Source organism: Salvia hispanica, chromosome 6, assembly GCF_029641045.1.
Source record: "Salvia hispanica isolate PSC_SH4W2 chromosome 6, Shi_PSC_v1, whole genome shotgun sequence".
Taxonomy (NCBI): domain Eukaryota; kingdom Viridiplantae; phylum Streptophyta; class Magnoliopsida; order Lamiales; family Lamiaceae; genus Salvia; species Salvia hispanica.
Window position 1 is genome coordinate 24,172,441 of NC_142697.1, and position 25,807 is coordinate 24,198,247.

The 25,807-nt window shown below is 31.2% G+C and overlaps 1 protein-coding gene across 1 annotated transcript; it reads left to right on the forward strand.

The window, feature by feature from the left end:
* The first annotated feature begins 3,123 nt into the window (after positions 1 to 3,123).
* On the forward strand, positions 3,124 to 3,805 carry LOC125204322 (zinc finger CCHC domain protein). Its single transcript, XM_048102941.2, has one exon. It carries the CDS (start codon positions 3,190 to 3,192, stop codon positions 3,673 to 3,675), a length of 486 nt encoding a protein of 161 aa, XP_047958898.2. The 5' UTR covers positions 3,124 to 3,189; the 3' UTR covers positions 3,676 to 3,805.
* Positions 3,806 to 25,807: the final 22,002 nt, after the last annotated feature.

Here is a 25,807-nt window from a genome sequence, read left to right on the forward strand (position 1 = left end):
TAGGTAGATCTGTGTTCCACTAATAAATAGTAAAGTATGCCAGACTTATGACTTGTATAATTAATAATAATTCGTATAGCTAGACGAAATGCAATTGTCTAGTGATAGATTGAGTATTTGTGAAGCCAAAAGTATCAAAGTTTGAATTTTTAACACTTTTATAGATCTAGATATCTAATGACATAATTTTTTAAAATAATGTTTATTTATAGATTTATTGCACAACCACGTAGGATTTAGTCACCATCATGTATGTCAGTATGTGTTGCCACAACAAATACGACATTTGAAATTTATAAATATGTCTATGGATTTTATATTTGAGCTATTTTGGAGTATTTAATCTACACAGTTAGGTCTATCTTTTTTACAAGGATATTCAGTTTAGCTATTTTGGAGTATTTAATCTACACAGTTAGGTCTATCTTTTTTACAAGGATATTCAGTTTGTAAGATTATATGCCATAATTAAATTTGTAGTATTATGTTTTGTTCATGAGATTGAATTTTATTACTTAATTCTAGATGGATAGTCATGTGATAATTAGTCATAGTCATCTTCCTCCTATTAATTAATAATATTATAATTTAATCTTTAATTATGTCTTGCTACTGTACTATTTTATTTAGAGAATCGAACACCACCTGATAGTATTACTCACGACTTATAGTAGTATAACTCAATAGGTCATCCCATATAACGACATGATATATTTCATTTCAAGACACAATTATTGCTTATATAGTTATAAAATACTGGTAATATATATCCACGGGAGTACGAGTTCCATAAAATAAAACAATTTGGATAAAATTTGATACTAGCCATTCAAAGTTTAAATTTGATTATATAAGTGCTATATTAAAGAAAAGTATAAGAACATAGGTCTAATTTTATTAAAGTAGTGCAAAGGACCAGCATATACTTGAATGGCAACCACATGTTCATTTATGTATAAATAAAAACGAAAATTAACTAATTTGATATCATATATATATATAATCGTTATTGTTATAAACAAGCATATACATATAAAACTAATAATAATGACAGGCCGCACGTCCTCGTTAAACAAGTTACTAATAGTTTAACTTATGTTATGTACCTGGCTAAGCTAATAAATCCAGTCTTTCTAATTAATAAATCATACTCCTTCCGTCCCACTTTAGCAACCCCGATTTACTATTTTTTAGTGTCCCACTTTAGAAGTTCCGATTGAAATATTCCATAAATAGTAATAATCCACACAAATTCGACTAAACTTATTTCACTCACATTTTATTATAAAATGTATATAAAAGTAAGACTTAAATTCGAATTGTTTTTCACCAACTTTTCTTTACCTTTCTTAAAATTCATGTCGAACTCAAATGAAACTCCTAAAGTAGATCGGAGGGAGTATTTAGTTTCGAATCTCACAAATCAAGCCTTTATCATTAATGAATCACTCATTTTTTGAAGCATGCATGTGGGGTGTATAGAATAGCAAAGAAAGGTATCAACAAGATGAAGAGGCAAATATATAACAGAGCCTCCACTAAATTTTGAATTGATAATTAGGACTAGATCGGAAGTGATAAACTCAACTTGGATATTATTTTAAATGATTTATGCCCAGCAACAAGATAATTTATCGAGTATATGAATAGCTAGAAATTGATGAAAATTTACCTGATCAAAGAAAAATCTGTTTGTCTGGGAAGAAGTATTATACACTTATATAGTGACTTTCGCATATCAAATTTTAGCAAGTACCTTTTCTATTTCTGATTTTATTAAATGTTACTGGTATCTTAAAATCACATAGCAACTATTTCATCCATGGATAGTTGGCATGAAGGACTATTGCCCGACTATATATGCAACTGTACTTGTTTTGATTTGTCTTGTAGGACAAGGTGAACATCAAAGAGAAACTATTTGCGTTCAATTCTATAGGAATGAAAGATGATCTGTGAGCTTTTTGCAATAAACAATTGGAACAAGTACATTACAGTATCATTTTTTTAGAAGCAAGTTCTCTGGAATACTCTCTCCATCTTTAAAGTAATGAACTACTACTATTTTTTTAGTCTGTCTTGTGAAAAATTATGAACTTCCTAATTTTAAAAATCCAACTATACTACTAGTAATGTGGATCACACTCTCCACTAATATTATTTTCACTATCATTCCTTTGTATATCTCTTCCTTTATCAATTATGCATTAAAACTCGAGTCCAACCACTATTCATACTTTTCAAGGACGGCAGGGGTAGTAGTTCACGATATTTTGCTAGCAACCATTCCATTTCATAAATTTGATAAGAAGATTTTTATCTCTCTCTTCTATGCTATCTCATGATTTAAGGTGATTCAGATTTAAAATTATCTTCTAAAACATTAATGCGAATGAGGACCTTAAGGACACGTGAAGAAACTCATATTTGGAGATTGACTTAGTAAATAAAAGGTGGGTGCCATATTTTCCCTTTCCACATGACACATATGTGAAAATGTAACAAATGTATAAGATGGTCAAATATATTGATCGTTAGAACAATATCAATTGTGGATTGTTGCTTGCTCTTGTTTTTTTTTTTATGAGTTCAATTAATAGGATATACCTTGCTGTTGTTTTTAGATCTCATCCTATGTTTTTTAGTCTTGCAGCGAGTTGTTTTTGGATCTTGTCTTGTTTCTTCAACCTTAACAACAATTGTAGAAGTACATCCCATTCAACTTTCAAAATATTTTTAACTTGTATTGACTCTGTTTAAAAATTAGTAATCAAATTACCATAGTTCAACCAAATAAATAGGCACGAAGGAAAAGTAGTTGTTACAAAAATTAAAATAAAGCTTGGCACACACACTAAGGCCAGCCTTTAAAATAAAGCTAAGCAACGAGCCAAGCCTTTAACTTTTCTTAGTTACTCCTTTACTAGTATTAATTTATCAAAGCATCATCACACACGAACATCTTATTCCACGCATATCATACCTCTTTCTCCATGTTAATATACCCAATAAAATAATATAAATATATTGGGGGAAATAAATAAAAGTAAAATTCATTTTGACCGGAACTCCACCTCTCCCCCTTTCCCTCTCTCTATATAAACCTTTCCACCCCCTTCTCTCTCATCCATCCCTCTTTCTCTCAATTAGGGCTCCAATTACCACAACCCCTCTCTCTCTCTCTCTCAAATGGCAGAAAACTCTCCAAAACGCCACCGCGATGACTCAATCGCCTCCGATCTAGACGATTCATGCTCAATCGCGAAGCGCCAAAAGCCCTATAACAACATTCTCAACCTCCTCGACGAAGAGGAGCCGGAGCCGAGCAGCCAGCTGAGCCAGGATTTATCAGCTATGTTCACCACCCTCGAGCAGGAGCTCTCCTCCTCCACCACCACCACCTTCGACTTTGAGCCTCTGGCGGAGGCGTCGGAGCACTCTCAGCCACTAGCCTCCACTGGAGACGAGGACGAGAGCGTGAAGTCTGTGATGAGGCATCTTCTAGAAGCTTCGGATGATGAGCTCGGGATTCCGAACACGACGGACGAAAACGCCGTTGAAAATTTTAACGGCGTCGAAGATTTACCGTTTGCGTTTACGGATCACGAGCTGTGGGAATTTGAAGACGTGGCGGCTAATTACTATACTGTTTTACAGTCTGAACTTTTCATGTAGTAGAAGAAACAAATATTTAATTTATGGGTCTATAAATGACAAGTAGGAATATTTAGAGGGTGTAGAGGTAAATCAATCCAAGATTAGGGGGCAAAGGAAAAGAAAAATGGACAAGTTTTTAGGTTTTTCATTTTGGTCTCCACTTCTTTTATCTCATCTTTCCCTCTATTTTACTACTATTAGAAAAATCTTAAACAAGTAGAAGTTGGAAAAAAGCAGAAGATTTATACGTATCATCTAAATTCATACACTACATTTTACTTTTGGAGATGTTCGGTCCTACATATCACATTTCTTAAAATAGAAAAATCCCTCATTTTATTTTTGTTACTTTTAGTTTATTCTATATTTACTCAATTAGTACAAAATAATAGGAGTAATACGTAAAATCTCGTGTTAGAAAAACATATTTTACTTCTAATTGGATACAAAGAGTAATACTCCATCCGCCCATAAAAAATAGGGTACATTTACTATTTTTGGTCGTCCACAAAAAATAGAGCACATTTATTTATGGAAAGTTTTCCACAAAAAAAATAGAGAGAGTAATACTCCATCCGTCCACAAAAAATATGACACATTTATCATTTTTTGTTGTCCACAAAAAATAGAGCACATTCATTTATGGAAAGTTTTCAAAAAAAATAAATAAAAAGAGTAATACTCCATCCATCCACAAAAATTAGGGCATATTTACCATTTTTGGTCGTCCACCAAAAATAGAGCATATTCATTTATGAAAAGTTTTCAACAAATAATACCCCTATACATCATTCTACTAACACTACTTCTCACTTACTTTTTTTCCTTATCTCTTACTTTACCAATTTCTACATTAAAACTTGTATCATACACCAATTGCCCTATTTTTTGTGGACAGAGAGAGTAGTATCTTTTTAGATTAATTTTTAGCAAATACTAATAAAGAAATCAAACTAGGACTTCACATTGCCAAAAAGCTTTAATTGTGTTTAAAATAATAATTATTATTATTACAGATAATAATATCATATGAGTACGTGATACAATAAATTTGTTTTAGAAAATCGACATTACAGATAAAAAAGCACAAATCAAATCAAATAGGCATTTGAACCCAAGACAACATTTACAAAAAGTCGTATCATGTTTCGACAATTGAACTTGAACTATAACTAACCATATTTGGCATGGTTTCTTCTCTGTAGCATGCAACATGTGTTTCTACTTTCTTTTCTCTAACATAGCTAACACGTTTCTTACTATATTTCTTATTTAAAATGTTTGGAATTATGAAAGTCTAGAACCAAATTTCATGGCTTCCCGTTCCCCGAGCAGAAAAAGGAAAATACTATTTTTTTTTTCACCGTACGCAAAATATGGAGTAGTAGTAAATACAAAAACAGTTAGCATCCACTATAATCGGCGAGCGACCGGCTAGCCGATTCCCAGTGCTAGCCGGTCCGCTCGCCGAACCATTGCAACCGGCGAGTGCGGGATCGGTGAGAAATTCGGCGAGCGCTCGCCGATGCGTTCGCCGCCATTGTAGGCTGGCGATCGGCCAACGCAATTTTTTTTAATTAAATTTTTGAAACACTATGTATATGCGATTTTCACGTCATTTTCATTCGCACCACTTGTTTTAACGAGTTTTCTCTCTCTCTTAATTTCTGTACAAAAGCAATAACACGAAATGGATCACAACAACGTGTCTACTCCAGCGACGAGCGGGAATCAAACTCCCACGGTACCCGCAACTGCGGGATGGGGGCAGATGGGCGGCGGGTACTACAGCATGTACCATTGGCAGCAGATGATGCCGCAGGGCGGCGGGCGGGGGTTACCGGGCATGCAACACGGTATGCAGATGATGCCGGATTGGGGAGCCGGGATGCAGATGATGAGACAGATGATACCGGGGTGGCAGGCGGGGGTGAAGCCCGTGACGCCGGGGGGGGAGGGGACAATGTCTATCGCCCCACTCTTGATTTTTTGACTGTGTATTCCCACACATCGACCTCAGTGGAGACTCAATTCACTAGAGATGACACTTTCTCCATAGAGGAGTTGTTGGTACCGGCGTTCGATACGAAGACACTCCCATTTAGACAGAGGGAGTAGGTCAGGGAGGGGGCAGGGTCGGGGCGCACCGGAGAAGAAAAAAAAGGGCAAAAAGGAGGTAGGCGAGTCGCCGCAGCCGGCTGATGACGACAGTGTACGGAGGAAGTGGACGAATGATGAGAACGTCGTGCTGTCCAAGGCTTGGGTGTCTTTTTGTGATGATCCCCTCATTTCGAACAATCAGAGGATCGTCAACACGTGGGCTAAAATTGCAGCAGCCTACAAGAGGAATTGCCCGCATGGGAAGGCATAGACCGGGGAGGAGTGCCAGAAGGGGTGGGAGCGAATCAAGGCTGCGGTCTCCCGATTTGCGGGCTTGTACACCAACGCCCTCCGCATGAAGACCAGTGGCCAGACTGAAGAGGATTGCAGGAGGATAACGGAGAAAGCCTTCCCCGTGCCGGGGCTGTATAAGGAATTCACCTACTGGAACTGCTATCTGGTGCTGATGGATTCCGAGAAGTTCCGGGCGGGTGTCGATGCTGGCTGGCCGAAGAAGCAGCGGCTAAACTATGCCGGTGATTACAACGACGGTTCCCACGACCTCCCCGAGGATGTTCCTGTGGAGTCGTCCTGTCACACCCAACCCTATGTGACGTATGCAATTACTGTAAATAAATTCAAAATTTAAAATAAATAACCACACTTCTAGTACATAAAATGCACATATTATATAATTTCAAAAACCACTATTTATCAAGTACATATTTCAAACATTCTAAACAGTAGTGAGACCCTCTCACAGTAATGATGAGGATGAGAAGGTTGCCAAAATGCGTCAGCCGCCGAACCTGATAACACGTGCAATTCCTACGACCCATGTCAATCAAAAATTCCACTGATATCTTATTCCTGAAAAATATTAGTGGTTTTTATGAGCCATAACTCAGTGTATATAAACCTTACCTTTAATTCCACATCTCAAAATCAAACATATTCTTTAATCAATATATATAACAATAACCAACAAATATTAGAAATAATTTCATATACATATGCATGTTTCACTCTGTTCAATTTATTATTCTGTGACTGGTCAAGCCTGGTATCTGCCCGGGATTTCCATTGTATACGACCCATAAGTCCCTTATATTTATTTGACCTTTCCACGAAGGCCCCTCTTTGTATTGACCTTTCCACGAATGCCCCTCTTTGCATTTTGACCTTTCCACAAAGGCCCCTCTTTGATTTGACCTTTCCACGAAGACCCCTCTTTGCATATTTTCTTTGACCCGTAGGTCTTTATCATTGTATATGACTCATAGGTCTTTTGCCATTGTATATCAGATCCAGAGAAAGACAGTCACATATCCTCTTTAATCTCATGGTTCGAATGATTCCAAAACCATATGCAAACATGCCATTGCATCACTTACATATTTCTACCACATTTCGTCAAATAATTTCTTTACCATATATATAAAACATATACATTCCACCAAGCATATATCCATATCATCACCATCACACATAATCATATCATAGTCAAATCATATAATCCAATTATTCACTTTATTTTAACACCTATCAAAGAAGCATATAAAACATGTAAAATTAAAAGTGTGATTTATACACACCTGACTATGAGAAATAAACTAAGCTCCTGATTCTGATTTCTAACTCTTGATTTATAACCCTTGATCATAAATTTTTCGCATTTTTTTGTTCTTTCGTTTTTCTCTCTTTCCCTATCTCTTTTTTTTCATAAATATGTACAATTATATATCAAAGTTCACGTCTAACTTGCCGACTTATGCCTATTAATTAAAATATGATTAATCCAAATGGCATGTATATAGTGAAGCTTATAGTGATATGATAAGGTTAATTTCATGCATCGGTTATGTGGTGAAAAGCACTATATTTTACTGGGTCTAACACAGTTTTTAAACCAGGTGTGTGACAGAATCGCTAGATCCAGGAAAAGCCGGAGGAAACGGACTAGCGAAGGAAATGCAGGAAAGTGAGCAGAAGTGAAAGGAAAAGAATGGCTAGAAGAAGGGAGTCAATAGCTGAGGGCAACAAAGACTATCTATACCTCGTTGGGCCCCACTTCAACGCCTATAAATAAAGGAGCATGCACCACACGCAGGGAGACGGATTTTGCTCTTAGCTCACACACAAAAACACACACTTGGGAAATGGGAGTTCTGGGGTAGTTTAGGGTTCTAAGGGTCTCATCTTCCAAGAAAGTCAGTCGTAACACCGTCCTTGCGAAGGGCGAAGAAAAAAATCTACTTACATTTTGTTTTACACTTTATTTCGTTCGAACTTCGCGTTTTGGAAGTCGATTTGGTTGTTGCTATTTACCGATTCATCTATGCATTTAGTTTCTGTCATGATGGTGTTTATTTTGTATTGATCTACGTTGATTCTGTTTTGTTTGAAGTTTTATTTCGGCTGTTATATGTTAATCTCTGTTTTGGATAATTCTGTGCTTGATCTGGGGAATTCGGTTGTGGATCTGTATTGTTGTTGTTGATCGGAAGTTGTTTGGCGATTCTGTAGCTATGGGTATGTTTTTGGCCGGAGTTCGTGTCGGATGTTTGGATCTGGAGTGGATTTAGCATTGGAGGTTGGATCTGAACAGGGGATTCAAGTTGTGCATGGATTTTGAGTTTGCTATTTCCTTTCTGTTTTACTTCGTCTAGTAGCCGTAGATCTGTTTTGTTTTTAATTGTTCTTCGTTAAACTGCTTAAATCCAGTCTGCTTTGTTTTCCGGTAACGTTTCATCTCTGTTTCTACTGAGTTGTTATGCAATTTGATTTGAAGAAGATGATGTCGCTGTTAGCTAGTACTTTAGTTAGTTGTTTTTCCAGCTTTTCGTCTGTACTCTGCTTTTTCAGCCATGGTCCCCACCGTCAGTTTATTTCCCAGGTCTAGGTAATTTAGAATAGTTTCTTAGATCTAGTGATTATCTCGGTTTCCAGTTTACATGCATGATTTCCGTTTTGCCTAGATCTAGCTGTTAGCATAGCAGATTTAAATTCCAAGTTTAGTCTAGTTTCCTCAACCCAAAAATGCGTGGCAGCAGCCAACCCAAAAATAGTTCCCAAATCCATGAGCATGTTCATTACGCATCCATCTCTGTGGGATCGATCCCTACTTCCCTGTGCTAAATTTTAGTATACGTGGTTGAGGGTTTTTGAAGTGGTATTCTGTGTGTCCGACGACCGAGATCTTCCAACGATCCGTGAGTTCCTAGACCTCGTGATCTAGTGGATTCACTGGACCTAGAAGTCTTGTTATTCCTTACTGTGCATACAGTCTAAACAAAACCGAAAGATAGGTAGCTTCATGATACGTGTCACCCACATATATTATGGGATAAATATAAATTACAACATAATCATTTAATATTATAAATAAAAATATATATAAAAAAAGAGCTTACTTAATTAAGATATTTGTCAAAATTCACTTTTATAACTATATACATATTTAACACCGTACAAATGTATATGTTATGCACAACATGTTTCCGTAATTTCATGCACACTGTTCATATTAACACACACTTAAATTAAATATTTAGTATTTTAAAGTACACCTACACAGGTTTGTGTTAAAATGACAACCTCTCTTAAAGTGACACCGTGACACCACTTATACAACAATATTATAAATGCTACACAACAATATTATAAATACTACACAGCAATCTATAGATTGCTGTATAGTGTGTCGGATATTGTTGGACAAGAAAAATTGCTGGATAAAGACCAACAAATTGCTGGCCGTCTTTTTCAGATTTTTTTTATTTTTTATTTTTTTTTGTCACGTGGCAGCTTATTATTCGTCCACGTGTACAAATGATTGGCTAGGAATGGTGGTATGGTGTTATTTTAAGGGGTGGTGAACCCTAACATGCCCCCACCTACACATACACAGTTATATATATATATATATATATATATATATATATATATTTATATAAGGGAGCATTAAGCTCCTTTTACCCCTTTAGATACTATTTCCTTCTTAATATCAACCATTAGATTAGTATGATGGATGGACTAGATGAAACCCAACAAAATCATCCCGTGTTGCATTATTTGGTTCATTATGTGCATTATATGGGTAAAATTGTAAAACAATCATGAATTAAAACGGAATGAGCGAGATTTAAGCAATCCTTCCATCTGCTCACACTCTCTCTCACTCCAAACGTCACTTCCCATCAGCCCACGATTCTCAAATCGTCTCCCCCATTTCAAACTAGGAAAAACCCTAGCCGCTACTCAAATTGAAGAGACACCACCACTCCCGCCGATTTTTCGCCGTGAAAAGCAACGCCGGTCAACGAATCACAGTTCTAATGTGATTCCTTCGCCGCGTGACAATAGATTTGCAGTCGACAACAAGGCAGGTTTCAAAAGTTCTGATTTTTTGTAAGAGACACTTCTATTCGTCAATTTTCGCCATTAAAACACCACATAGTCGACGATTCACAGTTTTGTACTAAACAATTTCAAGATTTTCACAAGCGTTTGGTCGATATTTCTGTAAATCATGAATTTGTGTTCATTTGTTTTAGGTTTCTGTCGGTTATTCTCTAAAGCATGACATCGTTTGCATTTCTATAAAATTGTATCCGATTTAATTTCTGATTTGTGTCACAAACCAGGATGACGAAACGAGGAAGGCCTTTCATAAGCCAACCAACCCAGACTGCAGGTGAGCAATGTTGACAGTCTAATATGCCTGTAGTTGAGTGTATCTTGTATTTATTCGTGCATTGTTTGATGCAATGTGTACATTATTGTATGAATTGTTGTGCATTATGTTTTTAATTGAAGCTACATAAATCAGTTTGATAAAAAGCTTGTAAATGAGTGAAAATCGTCTGTACATTATTCAGTATTGTAGGGAGTTGTTAACAAAATTTGCTATTGGTTTAATATTCGTTTGTGCATTACTGGGTATACATTATGAATTTTGGTTGAGTGAATGTTACATTATGTCGTGCATTATTTGATGGAATGTAAACATTATTGTATGCAGTTCTGTGCATTAAGTTTTAGATTGAAGCTACATCCATCTGTTTAATTCAGATGCTATATGTACATTATGATATTCATTTGTGCATTCTTTGCTTGCTTTTGTACATTATTTATCAAGTAGTATGCATTACATAATATTAATGCGGTAAATTATTGATACCTTCGATTATAAACATGTACTGATGTCGTATTTTGGACAGCAACGAAGCACCCTACGTTGGATATTGAGGAAGCGGTTGATGATGTTATTCCTATTGCGATAGCACAAAGTCCACGAGTTCCAGTCATACCTCTAGGGTTTAGATATCCTCTACGTTAGGGAGTAGTTTTTACTGATAAACATAATGTGAAAATATTTCAGTGAATTTATTTACTCAGTAATGGACGATTTTTGTTCTGTAATGTACTCCCTCCGTCCCGGAGTATTAGACTCACTTCTTTTGGGCACATGATTTAAGGAATTGATATTTAAATAGTTAAAGTGGAGAGAGTAAAGTATGAGAGAGAGAAAAAGTAGGGGAGAGAAGAGAGAAAAAAGTAGGTGGAGAATAAAATAAGATAGATGCTTTTTGCTAAAAAAGGAAATGAGTCTAATATGTTGGGACATCTCAAAAAGGAAAGTTGGTCTAATACCTTGGGACGGAGGGAGTATATGTTTATGAGACGTTTTTGTTGTGATTTTATGAGTAGTTTTAACTGATAAACATAATGTACAAAAATTTCAGTGTAATGGATTTTATTTACTCAATAATGGACGATTTGTGTCCTGTAGTAATGGACGATCTGTACATTATTCACTGATCCTTGCACATTATTAGATACTATTGGTACATTATTTACTGCACTAAATCTTAAACGCATTATAAAATGAAATTTAACTCATGTGGTGGTGCTATAGCCTAGCCCCATAGGTTGCTAAACCCAAGGGGAATGAATTCAATTTCTTTTCAACATTATTCTCTTCAATCTGTATATTATTCACTGATTCGTGCACATTATTAGATAGTTTTGGTACATTATTTATTGTACCAAATCTTAAACGCATTAAAAAATGAAATGTAATTCATGTGGTGGTGCTATAACCTAACCCCATTGGTTGTTAAACCCAAGGGGAATGATTCAAACTCTCTGTACTTGGTGATGGTTTCGTTTGTGAGTGGGTTCTACAACCTAGCCCCATGGATTGCTAAATCCAAAGGGCCATATTCAACTCTCGCCAATCATTAAATACTTACACAAGTACATCATTTAGTATTACACACGTACATTATAGGCGACTTGGCGTACATTATTTAGTTCTACTTAGCCTAAACATTAATCCATCAAACATGTACTTAATTCAAAAATGAATTTTGATGTATGGGATAGTAATATGTCTTAGCCCTATGGATTGCTAAACCCTATGAGAATGACTCTAACTCCCTTTCCATAGTCAAGGTTTTATTACTGAGTCGGTACTATACCCTAGCCTTATAGATTGCTGAACCCTTTTGGGAATAGATTTAACTTCTGTCACATATTAAACCCATTGTAATCTACATTATTCAAAGACGGCGTATACATTATACAACTATAATCGTACATTAATACAATCTACATTATACGCTTAACATAGTACATTATCTGTCGAAAATTTACAAACTGTAACTTACGAAAAGAAAACACAAAAATTTGTAAATGTTCCGGGCACTCGATATGTACACCGGAATCGCCAACCACTGGCCGGAAATCGAATCGATCTTCTCCTCCGAATCGACCGCAATCATCAAATTGCAGGCTCTAAACTCGCTCGTGAAACTCAGCGAGTTCACTCGTGCCGCGATGAATGAGTTCGAGGCGGCGATCCAGAAGGATTCGTCGAAATCTCCGGTCGCCGGCGCCGGAACTCACTTCCTCATGATCGACGCGATGGATTACTTATCAAATTTGGCCGATTACAGAAAACCATAGATGTAAATTACACAACTAATACAATAACTTTCTACCAAATTTTTTCAATAATTCTCGGAATCGATGAACGAATTAATTAGGAAAAGTCGAAAAAAATTATCATAGACTTCAAAACTTGGAAAAATCTATTTTGCAAAGAACGACAACTCCAGCCAAACGGTTTACAAGTGCAGTTATCGGTATAATCTCAACAAAAACTTTGCTAATAAGAATACATTCTTCCATTGTTGAAGAACAACCTTCTTCCATTGTTGAAGAACTATCTTCTTCCATTATTGAAGAACAACAATAAAACGATAATATGCAGATACTAAACGAATTTAACTCTCGATAGAAATTTAAGAATTCAATGGAGAAAGATGGGAGAATAACCGCTGTAAGAGACGAAATATTTGTGGAATCAGAGAAGAAAATCACTGAAATCTTTTGGGATGGAGAGAATCAAGCACTTTCCATAACAAACGTGAAAGTGTATACCATAAAAGCTCTTTTCTACTTTTTAAATGAATTAAATAGATTAATTCAGGCCCTATTTTAGGCCATTAGATCTTGAAAATGGATGGACAAGATTAAAAAGGAAAAAAAACAAAAGATGGGAAAAGTATACGAATAGACCATGTATAGGGATATATATATATAACATATAATTATATCAATATGCAATAATAAATAAAATTATATCAATATGCAAAATGATGTATGTTTCGAGTTAGGGATGTCACGCGTCCCCTTCATCCTTCGCTCGCCGCACTCGCCCGATTGGTCAGAGGAGGGCCCAACGGGCAGCGAGGGGAGTCGCCCAGGGGTCCAGGAGGTCCAGTCGGCATCCCTCCACGTTGGCAAGTCGGCAGCCGAACTTACCTTCTACGCGCGTCAACAAACGCGCAAACAGATGCACAAGATCTTGGCCGAATGGAGGGAGACAACTGACCCCGTGGAGAAGAGGTTTCTTTACTCAATGCTTGAGAGTATGCGAGTAGATTTGGATACCTTCGCGGCACAGTTGGGGGGATCAGACGCGGGCTCAGATGTCGGGGGTGCAGCCGGTGGCGGTGCCGGCAAGGATGGCGGCGACGGCGACGAGGAGTAGAGTGGGGCGGGGGCTCGAGTGTGGAAGCCCGGAATTTTTTTTATTTTTAGTTAATGTACTTTTTTTATTTAAATAAAATTAACGAATTTTCCCGTATATGGGTCGTAAATTTAATTCTGCATTTTGTGTTTAATTCCGTAAATGTAGTTTTTTTTTAATAGTGTTGATGATGTGGCTAGCCTGTTGCTAGCCTATTGCTTGTCTAGTTGCTTGTCCTGATAATGTGGTAGGAGGAATTTTAGTGTTGGATGATGTGGTAGGAGGAGAAATAGGCTAGCCTATGGCTGGCCTATTTACCATTGTGAATGCTCTTAGAGAATGAAAACTTATTGTATACAAAATAAACTTATACTTCCTCCAATCTTACTTGAGATATTTCTTTCGAACACATGATTTAATTAAATCTAATGTTTAATGAATTAAATGGAAAGAAAATAAAGTAGATTAGAAAAGGATATTAATATAATAGACGACGAAATAGTAAGAAAGATTAGGGTAAAATAAGATACTCTCTCTGCTCATAAAAATAGGGACACTTTCCTTTTTCGTCAGCGTCCAATAAGAATAGCCTATTCTATTTATGAAAAGTTCTTCCCAACTCATAAAAACAGGTTCCACCATTAAACATAAATAATAATGTGAGTCTTACTATCCACTAATACTATTTTAATTATTCTTCTCTTTCTCTTTCTTACTTTAACAATTATGCATTAATATTTTTAGCACTTCAAATATTCTTATTTTTATGAGACGGAGGAAATAGTAAGAAAGATTAAATATTTTACTTTGTTACCATAAAAGGACTCAAATAACGAAAGAGAAAAACTTGCTATGAACAATTACTATTATTTCCTATATTGATTGTGAAGGCGAGTGGTATGAATTTGTAATCATACAAAAGAAAAGTCTACAATAAACATGATAATCTACTCCCTCACGCTCAAAGTTTTTTCATTTTTGTCTGTCCTATAAAAATAGACTATTTCTATTTTTGATAACTTATTTATCACTAATAATGTGGACCTTATTTTCTATTAACAATATTTTTTTTTCTTTTTTTTTTTCTTATTTTACCAATTATGCATTAAAACTCGTACCGGATCTCTATTTCCATAGGACGGAGGGGGAATGATAAATTTACAATCATAGAAAATCAATGGTTCAGATTATAAAATTTGATGAATTTGTCAGATTATGTATATCGATGTCAGTCGGATCAACCTGCTCGATTTTGGGACAATCCTATTGAATTATCAGACTATTCGATTATATGCACCTCGGGATACAACGATAATATTAGCATACGATTAGCCTTTCTTAAAGCAAGATAATAAATTGTAGATATCATATTTACTTTATTTTGGTGAATCTTTTCTTTTCCTTTGTTCGCCTCATGTTTTTACCCTTATCCCACTCAACTTATAATGGAAAATTGGAATAAAAGTTATAAAAGCTAGACTCATGACGCATGCCCACAATTCACGTGACCCAAAGTGTAGCGAAATGGGCATGGAATCCTTTTATTCCATTTCTTTTAAATAAATATCGCATAGAACTTTTTAAAGAGAGAAATATATTAGTACCTAGCGTTCAAGGATTCAAACCCTTGAATCATATTCTTACTTTGTTACTTATAAATTCATGGAGTATTTAAAATGGGAAATAATTTTAGATTTAAGTCTTTGTATCTTTAATATATTTGTATATTGATTTGCGTAACTGATACTTGTAGTATCTTAATTCTTACACACACATACACTAGAACTATTAGTGGATTGATGTGGATATGTTTGCGTCCCAAATTAATTACTACATTTGTACTAACTATATCTACAAAATAATGGGATGGGAAAAGAGTAAGCCGTGATCAATGAGAAAATTTGGAAGTCTTATCAACGTGATCGTAATCAATGAGCATATATGTTACTAGTATTTATGATATTCGATTATTATTAACAAATATAGTTATATAGCCTTTGTAGACTAAATAAAATCTTTTTCCTGATAAACTAATCTTTTGGAATGAATTTTCCAACTATTATATCGTAAAGAATATCTACCTCAAAAAGGAAACAGAAATATAGTTTCATCGTAAATAAACTAGTGAAATGGAAATGGCCTTTTTCTTATGGACTCAATTTTGCTTGCCCCTTTTATTCTTTTACCCTGTTGTCGAAGTCAAATTAATATTTAAAAATGAAGAAATTACTTCGTCAAAATCATTAAATCAATAAAAAAAAATAACATTTATATTCGCCAACGACCATAGCCCATAGATTTAGCATATGGGGTTGGGAATTCATTACGTTAAATATCACATATTAATTCTGGTACACCTTAATTTTGGTACACAACATTTTAAGTTCGTTGAAGATAGATGAAAAGCATCTATATTGATATATATTCGAGTTCTCTTTTTAAGACTGCAATATGGAGTGTAAAAATTTGAAAAGCTTTATTCGAAATTTTCTTCTGTTTAACCAAATCTCTTTGGATGAGTGAGGGTTGGAAATTGAAATAGCTTAATTCTCAAGGACGAATGTGAAATCCCATTTGCAAATTTATCAATTTGTAATAAACGGAAAAAGACTAAAGTGTGAAATGACATTAGTAGCCAAGTAGCGGCTCTTTTAAGATGCAAAGCGGAGCCTCGATAAAGATGGGCCCACAGACGCTGTCATTTTTTACCTGTTCCATGAAAATAGAGATTTTAGGAGGTCATGTGTTTTAATATTCTTTTCATCTCATATTATTTCCACATTTTATTTTAATTCTTAAATTTCAGATTGAATGTTTAGTGTATTAAATTAGTATTTTAAATGTAATTAGAGTATACTTATTTAATTATAATATACTCTATATTAAATATCCTAAATAAAATATTTTACTAATACATGAAATGAAAAATATTCTAATAAGTGAAATAGTCTAATTTAAAGGATGGTCAATATTAGTTTTTTGTTTTAACTACTCTTAACCCTTCCTTTTCACTTTAGCAGTCCCATTTGAGTTATGTGCAGATTTAAAAAAATATAAAAAGAAAGTTGGTGAAAAGAGATAGTGAAAAGTGAATGGAATATATTAATGAATGTGAGACCTATTACTATTTATGATCGATTCTAGCTGAGACTTCTAATATAAAATGAGCTAAAATAGAAAATCGGGATGAGTAAAATGGGACTAAGGGGTATAATAAGATTGCAAAAAATTATGAATTTATTCTAATTTTGAAAATTATGAATTAATTAAAAATTACTCCATATTTTAAATAGCTACTATTATACCCCCTTCTATCCCATTAAAAATGAAAATTTTCTTTTTTTGGATTGTCTTATTAAAAGAAAACGTTTTTTAAAAATAAATAACTCTATCTCTATTTTTTTCTACTTCTTCTTTTACTTTTTTCATTAACATATAAAATAATGATATACTATAAATTTCACATCGATTTCTAAATATTTTATATTTAATGGATAGAAATACAAGAACGTGAATTATTGACTATGGAAGAGGGTCTCAAATGGAACACGAAATCATGCTCAAAAAACACTTTTCAAAATTTTGAATTGTTTTGTACCATGAAATCAATCAGATAGGGTAGGTCCCACAGTACTGTATTTCCGGTACATGTATTATTACCGGATATTTTAAAGCAAATAATTGTCGGCCATGTATATCTTATGCTATGCATGGAGTACAAATAAGTGGAGTCGAATAGATATAGTGGAATTTAAGTGGAGTAATTACCTTTAGAGTGAATGCTAAATGGCCACATTATGGCCAGCCATAATATTAAAAAAATATTAAAATTCTGTGTACTTAATTTTAAATTGGTGTAATTTATGCATCTAGAAAATTGCAATTTTTAAAGACTAATATATCCTCAAATATTAAATAGTAATAGAATATATTGTATTTGTATCTTCAAATATACTCCTGATATTTCAATTCTATTATTAGTGATTATTTCTATTTAGCTTCACTTATTTAATTTAAACTAAGTTAAAGTACAGCACGGAGTATAACTTATCTTATTATTCAAATAAAATACATGTAAATACTATAACAATCTATTGATATAAAAACAATTCAATTTTAATTATACTACAGATTAATTTACTCTGTTTAATTATACTGCAATAATTTAATTTTAATGAAAACACATACTATTATATAATACTAATATTTTGTCAATATAATTCAGATTTAACTATTTACTAAATTTTATAACTAATTTTATTTATAAAATATATTTAACATTGGTGTTATATCACAACCTACTCACTAATAAGGAAATGTAATGCCACATATTCACAACTTATTTTGAAATTATATAGAAAATTGTTAAATTGATTTTTGATATTTCAATAGCTTGTAAAATAATGAATTTATATCGACTTTTAAAGTAATAAACTAAACGGAAAAAATGAAAAAAAAACAATGCATAGATGGACTAAATTAGAATGGTATTAATGAATAAATCTCATGTAAAATATGTAGCATAGTAACTTAATTTCTCCCTCTTTATTTCTGAGTATGCTATACCATAACATCTTATGGTGTGCATAAAATTAATAATTAAATCTAAATCTATTAGAACCCTCCATCTCACAATACTTTATCAATAATTTATATAAAATTAAATAATATAAAAAATTACTTTATTAATATATAAATATCATTAATTAAACAAAAATTACACAACTTGAAAAATAAAATCCATAAAGGAATCTCCAACTATTTACACTAAGCTCAAAGTGATTTTTGAGTATATGTCACACAAAAAGTGATTTTATTCCAACCATACACACCATTTTGGGTATATGTCTCACAAAATTTTTGTAGTAGCTTTATATTAGATGTTGTTCCGTAGAAAAACACAAAAATGAGTTTGAGTTTGCAATACGCTTGAAGAAATTTTTTACATAAAAAATAATCTTTTGGTGTATGCTTGGAGATGATCTAAGTTATAAATTTGTAAGTTCAAAAATCAGATATAAGAAGATATTTTAAAATATTCTGAATATAAATAAATTGTAGTATGAAATAATTATGATTAATAATTTCATAAGTGTGAGACATTATATTTATAAATATTATTAAGTATGAACACAATAAACTTCTACGACAAAATCGCAAGGAATTAAGTCTTATTGATATAAACAAATTCTCAATTTAAGTATTGGAGTACTATATAATACAAATTCTCTTTTTTCAATTTACTATTCTTGGTCGACTTATGCTACAATCAGTTTGAAGTTATATTAACTGAATAATCCCAAATGATAATTACGAAAAATGATTTTATAATTTTAATCAATTTTAACTACACTAGTACGATTTAATTCTAATAACATAATCTATCGTAATTAAACATATACATTAATAATGAAAATTTACGCAGCAACAATTATTTAATCTTCTCAGAATTGGATAAATTCTTTTAATTAATAACTATTTTAGTTTTAAGTAATTTTTTATTTAAAATACATATAATCATAATATTCAAGTAAGTTTTAAAATAGATAATAAAAATATTATTTTTGAAAAAGAGTATTTCACTTAAAAATATAATGTCATATTTTGATATTTAATTTATTATATATGTATATAATATTATAATATAATTTATATATAAATATTATTATTGATTTTTTGTAATATTTCATGATATGGTGGTGTATATATACTGATTAGTGTATATTACATTATAGTATTATGTCACAGTATACTGGCTAGTCAAAAAATATATTATACTATAAATTTAGATATTATTTTGTTTTTATTCATTTTTCAGTTATTGGAAAAAAAAAAGACAAAATGAAGTTTGATTTTTAAGCAACTTATAAAAGTAATGAGTTCTATAACTTTTACCAATTCTGTCTTTCTTTCACTTAATTATATTTTTGATTGATCTCTCATTAAATCAATCGATTCTCAATTCAATTTTCTATGTGAAGATTTAAATTAAGCTGATAAAATGTTGGATTCATACATAGTTAAACTAGATGTTTTAATTAATATTATATTGAACTGGTAATTCAATTAATCTTAAATTCATTTGAAAAAGTAAAAAAAGCAAACATATTACAATAGTAGTTAGATAACTTCATCATTATCTTATTGATTAATATTATGGAGTATTTTAGTCGTAATAACTAAAATTAATAAAAACTACTATTATTAAGATTATATAATATAATAAAAAATGAAAACAAAGTAGTGAAATAGTTGAGTACAAATTACTCGAAAAAGTAATGGAATTATTAATGAATAAAAAAGAAATAATAATTAAGGAGTAAGGGTAATATTGTCAACTGAATTATACATTTAATGAGACAATTAAACTATTAATATCCAAAAATACCTATATTTATTAAAATGCCATTTATGGCCAACCACATTATGGCCACATAGCTTTACCCTTAACTTTATTGTTCTATTATCTTTGAGTTATGTTCTTGTACTTTGTTATATGATTTTGCTTTAACTGCGTTATTCTACTTGGTTCAACCTCTTTTTTGAAAATATTTTGCTATATTATTTTGTTTGTAACCAAATTTAGGGTCGCGATAGGGTAATACTACTATCTCCGTCCACGAAAAATAGGATATATTTGCCATTTTTAGTTGTCCACGAAAAATATGGCACATTCAAAAAAAGAAAAATTTTCAACAACTCTCTCTCTTACTTTTTCCCCTTTTCCCTTACTTAATCAATTCTATATTAAAACTCGTGTCATTCACAAAGTGTTAATTTTTTGTGGACGGAGGAAGTAATTTACAATAATAGTAACTAATACAGTATAACTTTCAATTATGTATTAAAATTATTAAATAAAAACATAATTATATCAACATAACATGTAAATTTAAATAACAACACAAGAAGATTGATAAATTTATGTCTTTGTCTTAATATTTTTAACGTAAAAAATTGAAATTAGTTATTAGTTATTTGTGAAGACACACTTGGTCTAATATATGTAAAGACTAAGGAAGGATTAAAATTATGTAAAGAAACGAAAATACAAAACAATTTGGCTGCAAAACATAAGTTTAAAAGAACGACAAGAAAAAGTGAAAAAGTAAAATAAAGCAAAACATGAGTTTAAAAAAAGAATGAGAACAAAATGTCAATAATAATAATTTTAAAAATAATAAAATAGGTTTGTTAGGACAAATATATAGTAGATGTTTGGCTATCACTATTTCGACGTAAATAATCACACAAGCCTATGTATAATTGTATATCAATTAATACACACGTATATTCAACTCCTATATACTAGTAGTAGTAGTATATATGAGCATGTTAAATCAGGCATTGTAAGGTGGATAGATCTAATATTGGGATAAACTTCACGAAACAAGAAAAATATATACAGGATCGTGATCAACTTTGATTTGGTCATATAATTACTAGTTGTGGCTAGTCGGTATAGGTGATTTATCTTGCATAAAGTCGTCTCAAACTAATCTCTAATAATAGGTATATTATGCAGCTTTTTCTAGTATATTTGACTTTTATTTAATACTACTACTACTATTGTTTGTCTTATATATACGTCGAATTATATGGCTCGAATCAATTGACCCACTCTCTTTATATGGTGTATATAAAAAACTTTAATTAATTATTTCATTTATATTCTATAAATATATATACATATAAATTGCCATTATATATATATATATATATATATATATATATACACACACGTACGTATGCTCTAATCGTAGATTCTGACATAAATTTATCCGTTAACAGTGATTTTATTGTTTGATTTTAATAATTATCAATAATTTAAAATTATTAATATTAAAATCTACAAAATAATCAATATTTTCATATTTTTTATTTATACTATTTTTATAGGTGCATCACTCTAATAAATGAGGTAAACTATTTGATATTATTAGACTTCTTTCCCCAAAAAAACAATTATATTAATTAGACTTAGCTGAGATCAAATCGCTATTTCTTTTGAAGAAATAGAACTAGTACATAGTATTATACTTCTTCAAAAAACATGCTCCTATCAGGCTTGTTTCAAATCGAGTGGTTTCTATTAAGAAACGATATAGTAGTAGTACTATTGTAGTAGGACATATAATAATACATTTTCTAATAGATATATTCATCTAATCTAACAGCTAGCTCGATGAGGTAGATACTAATATTTGATACATGTGCACAGACAGAGATGAATTTAATCATTAAAATTGGATAAGCAATTAAATTGGAGTACTAAGTATAACTGAATTATATGATTTTTTTTTTTTGTAAAATGTAATGGTGCTTAACAAACTTATCATAATAAAATTGCCCATGTCAATGTAATCAAATAAAACATATGGAGAGTACTTCATTCACCCACAAATAATTATCCTATTTTTCCATTATGGAATAATCACAATCAATAGTTACTTCTATATTTGTAAGTTTTTAATTATACTGTCTGTTATATAAGATGATGAATCACACTGTCCAGTAATAATATTTCTATCACTTTTTTCTCTGTTCTTTAATTATTTTATCAATTTTATATTAAAACTCGTATAGTCTATTGCCAAGCCAAATGAAAGTATATTGGATTTTTTTTCATTATTTAGCATTATTAACAAGCGAAATATAAATTCTCATTCTATACATTTGGGACGGCAGCTGGGACTTACCCCATGGGTATGTGGTTGATGGAAAAACCAAATTGTAATTAAAATTCAAAACATGAGTTGGATTGATGGAGATGGGTATCAACTTTGTTGAAGCATCGAGCAAATTGACATACAGTTTTAACAAAGAAAAAAAGTAGATACTAGTATATATAATATTGATTGGGGGGTCCAAATAAATTAGCAAGAGTTTGTGATCTCCAAAGAATAGAGATAATGCTCGCCACTTGTTGTACACATTTATTAGTATATTGTCTCCCCGTAGAGATATCATTATCATCTTATCAATTCATCATGGACCATGCATCTTGATATTTACATTCATCACGGATTTAATGGTATTTTGCCAATCATCAAGTTTCTATGGAATTAATTTAATTTGAGGCAACTTTAGATTTAGATTTGATTCCATGTTTTAATAATACATTGTTGGTTTTATAATTCTAGATATATCATTAAATATATATTTTTTATTGAGATCAGAATCCTTTTTTTTGTCATGTTTGGTTGCCACGATTGTATAGGAAAGTAAAATCCTGAAAACAAGGAAGATAGTATAACTTTCCAGCATTCTGAATCCTAACTTTTCTTATGTATTTTTTTCTTAGGATTCTTATATATTTAGGTATTTAATAGAGTGAAATATAATCTTATACAATTATTATTATTAAATAAATATTAAAAAAATAATTTTAAATTATGAATCATACTTTACTTAATTTCATTATAATAAATAACTATAACACACTTTAACTATAATAATAATAATAATAATAATAATAGAATTTTTATTACAATTATTATCTTATTAAATAATTATGATATAATTATTATTAATAAAATATTATTACTATTTTATAAATTAATAATTAATCAATAAAGCCTTAATGAGTTTTGAAATTATAAATCTTATTCAATTATAATGTTAATAAATAATTATAATTTTATACATTTCTTTATGAATATAATAATATAATAGATTAAGAAAATTTTAATTAATTTATTTAAATTATCATTATAATAATAAATAAAATAATACATTATATTATTATGACTATTTTTGAATTAATAATTTATTTAGATAATTTTAATATAATATTAAAATTATTATTATTATTAAATCAAATACAATAAAGTTAAATTCTTGGTATTTTTTCAAACACATGAGAATAAAGTTGTTAGGAATCATATTTCAAGGATTCATTTTCCTAAGAATCATTTTCCCTGCCAACTTTACTTTCTCAGTAATCAAACATGGCTTCTGAGTAAAACAATCTCTTACTTACAAAATATCATTGAATTAAAAGAATGGTGCTAATTAAATAGTCATATTATCACTATTACTAATTCAAAATATGAAAATATTTTATTGTTTTTTATTTTATAAATAAAATTTAATTTTTTATTCTTTAACCTAATGATAATTTAGTATTTTTGCATGTAGGTGCTTTTGGTGGTTATTACGAGGGAAAATAAATTACTAATAGCATAGTACACGTATATCTGTTAATAATTGATGGGAGATGGTGAAATATTTAAATATAAAATCAAAATATAATTATTTTTTTATAAATATAATTAAAAGAATCTTGTGCAATAGTTTTATTGAATAAGAAATTATGAGAAGAGAGACAGTTGTGGGTGAAACTCTTTGTCATACTAGATTTTGTATATTTTTATCAAGTTTAGGTTGTATGACTATGAGAATATATTATTATACCTAGATAAGAAAAATTCGTTAAATGAGGATTTCATTGCCATTAATTAGAAATTATGGGTTGATTTATTTACGAAAAAATAATTGGAGAAATTACTCTTTATATCTTGTTGCAATATGACACAAAAATGATTAAAACATTAAACAATTTTCCATTTAAATTTCGTATATCACATATTCACATAATGAGTATAGATGATTACAAAATGACGTATACTATTACTACCTTGTGGATCACCTGGTTTAGTTATTACAAAACATAGCATATACTAATATAAAACCCCACCATTATGGCGTACATCATATCACGATTGAAATAAAAATGACAATTAATTTAACAAATCATCATAGATTCATTACATCATATTTTTTTTAATAAAATATCATATACTCATTTATATGTATATTAATAGTATTATTAACTGTAAGGATATAAAAGTAGACTGCTTAAAAACTTTCCAAATGTTCTCAGAGCAATACAATTCTAAAATGGGATTCCCACAAACAAAAATTTGACTGATGCTTGATGTGCCATATGGCATATATTTCAATCCATATTATAAAAATCAAGATAAGTTAGATAACTACTCAATTAATATTCTCTGTGTCATGACAATGAAATGAAGAGAAGACAAAAAGATAACATCAATAATTGAATAAAAAAAGGAAAAAGAGAAAAATATAGCATGTGTGTGATGAAACCTATCAACTATGTATATAACCACTCAAGAACATAGCCGCCCATGCCCTAAAAAGCTGTTTCCAGATGTATGTATCAATTAGGGAAAATTTTCGTGATTCTTGTGCTCTTAATAATTTATTTTTTTAAATTATATTTGGCTTCTTTTTTGACCTATGTAGTTTTGCTTTTTTTGGTGGAGATGATTATCAAGTGGGCTCGACTTAATTGAGTGGGAAAGTAATAACAATTTTTTCTTGGATTAGGTATTGGAAGTTTTGAGCCTTTGATTTGGTTAATACAATTTTTCTATGTCGAAGTAAATTTACAAGATAAAAAACATTGGAATATAGCGGGATCATTGATTTCATTTTCTAGTCCTCAATTAAAAAAATTATGTCATAATATACTGTTATTTTCTTAACACTTATAACATTAAAAAGTAGTACGAAATAAATAGAAGTCCGTTTTTAAAAATACAACAAAAACTAGAGATTGGATTAAATAGAAGTCCGTTTTAAAAATTAAAAACTCGATGATAAACAATTTTGGGAAAAAAAATCCGATTTTGTACCGAATAATTTGATGGAGAGTCGCTTCATAGCAAAACAAACGTCTACTACACATTATTGAGACATAGTTGAGGTGACACGTAGGTGTGTTACTCAACAATATCAATCAATTAATAACAACAAAGTAAACCAAAATTAGACGTTTAATTAGTACCCACTATCACACGTCAACTCCAAACTTAGTTTTCCAAATCAAATTTCTAAATATGAACGAGACAGCTTCGGAAAGACTAATAACATCAAATTAAGTCGTAATTTACACGTCCAAATTGGTGTCTATAAATTGGAGCTAAATTTTGGATTACATTCCCAATTTTAAAAACTTAAATATGTAGTAATACCATA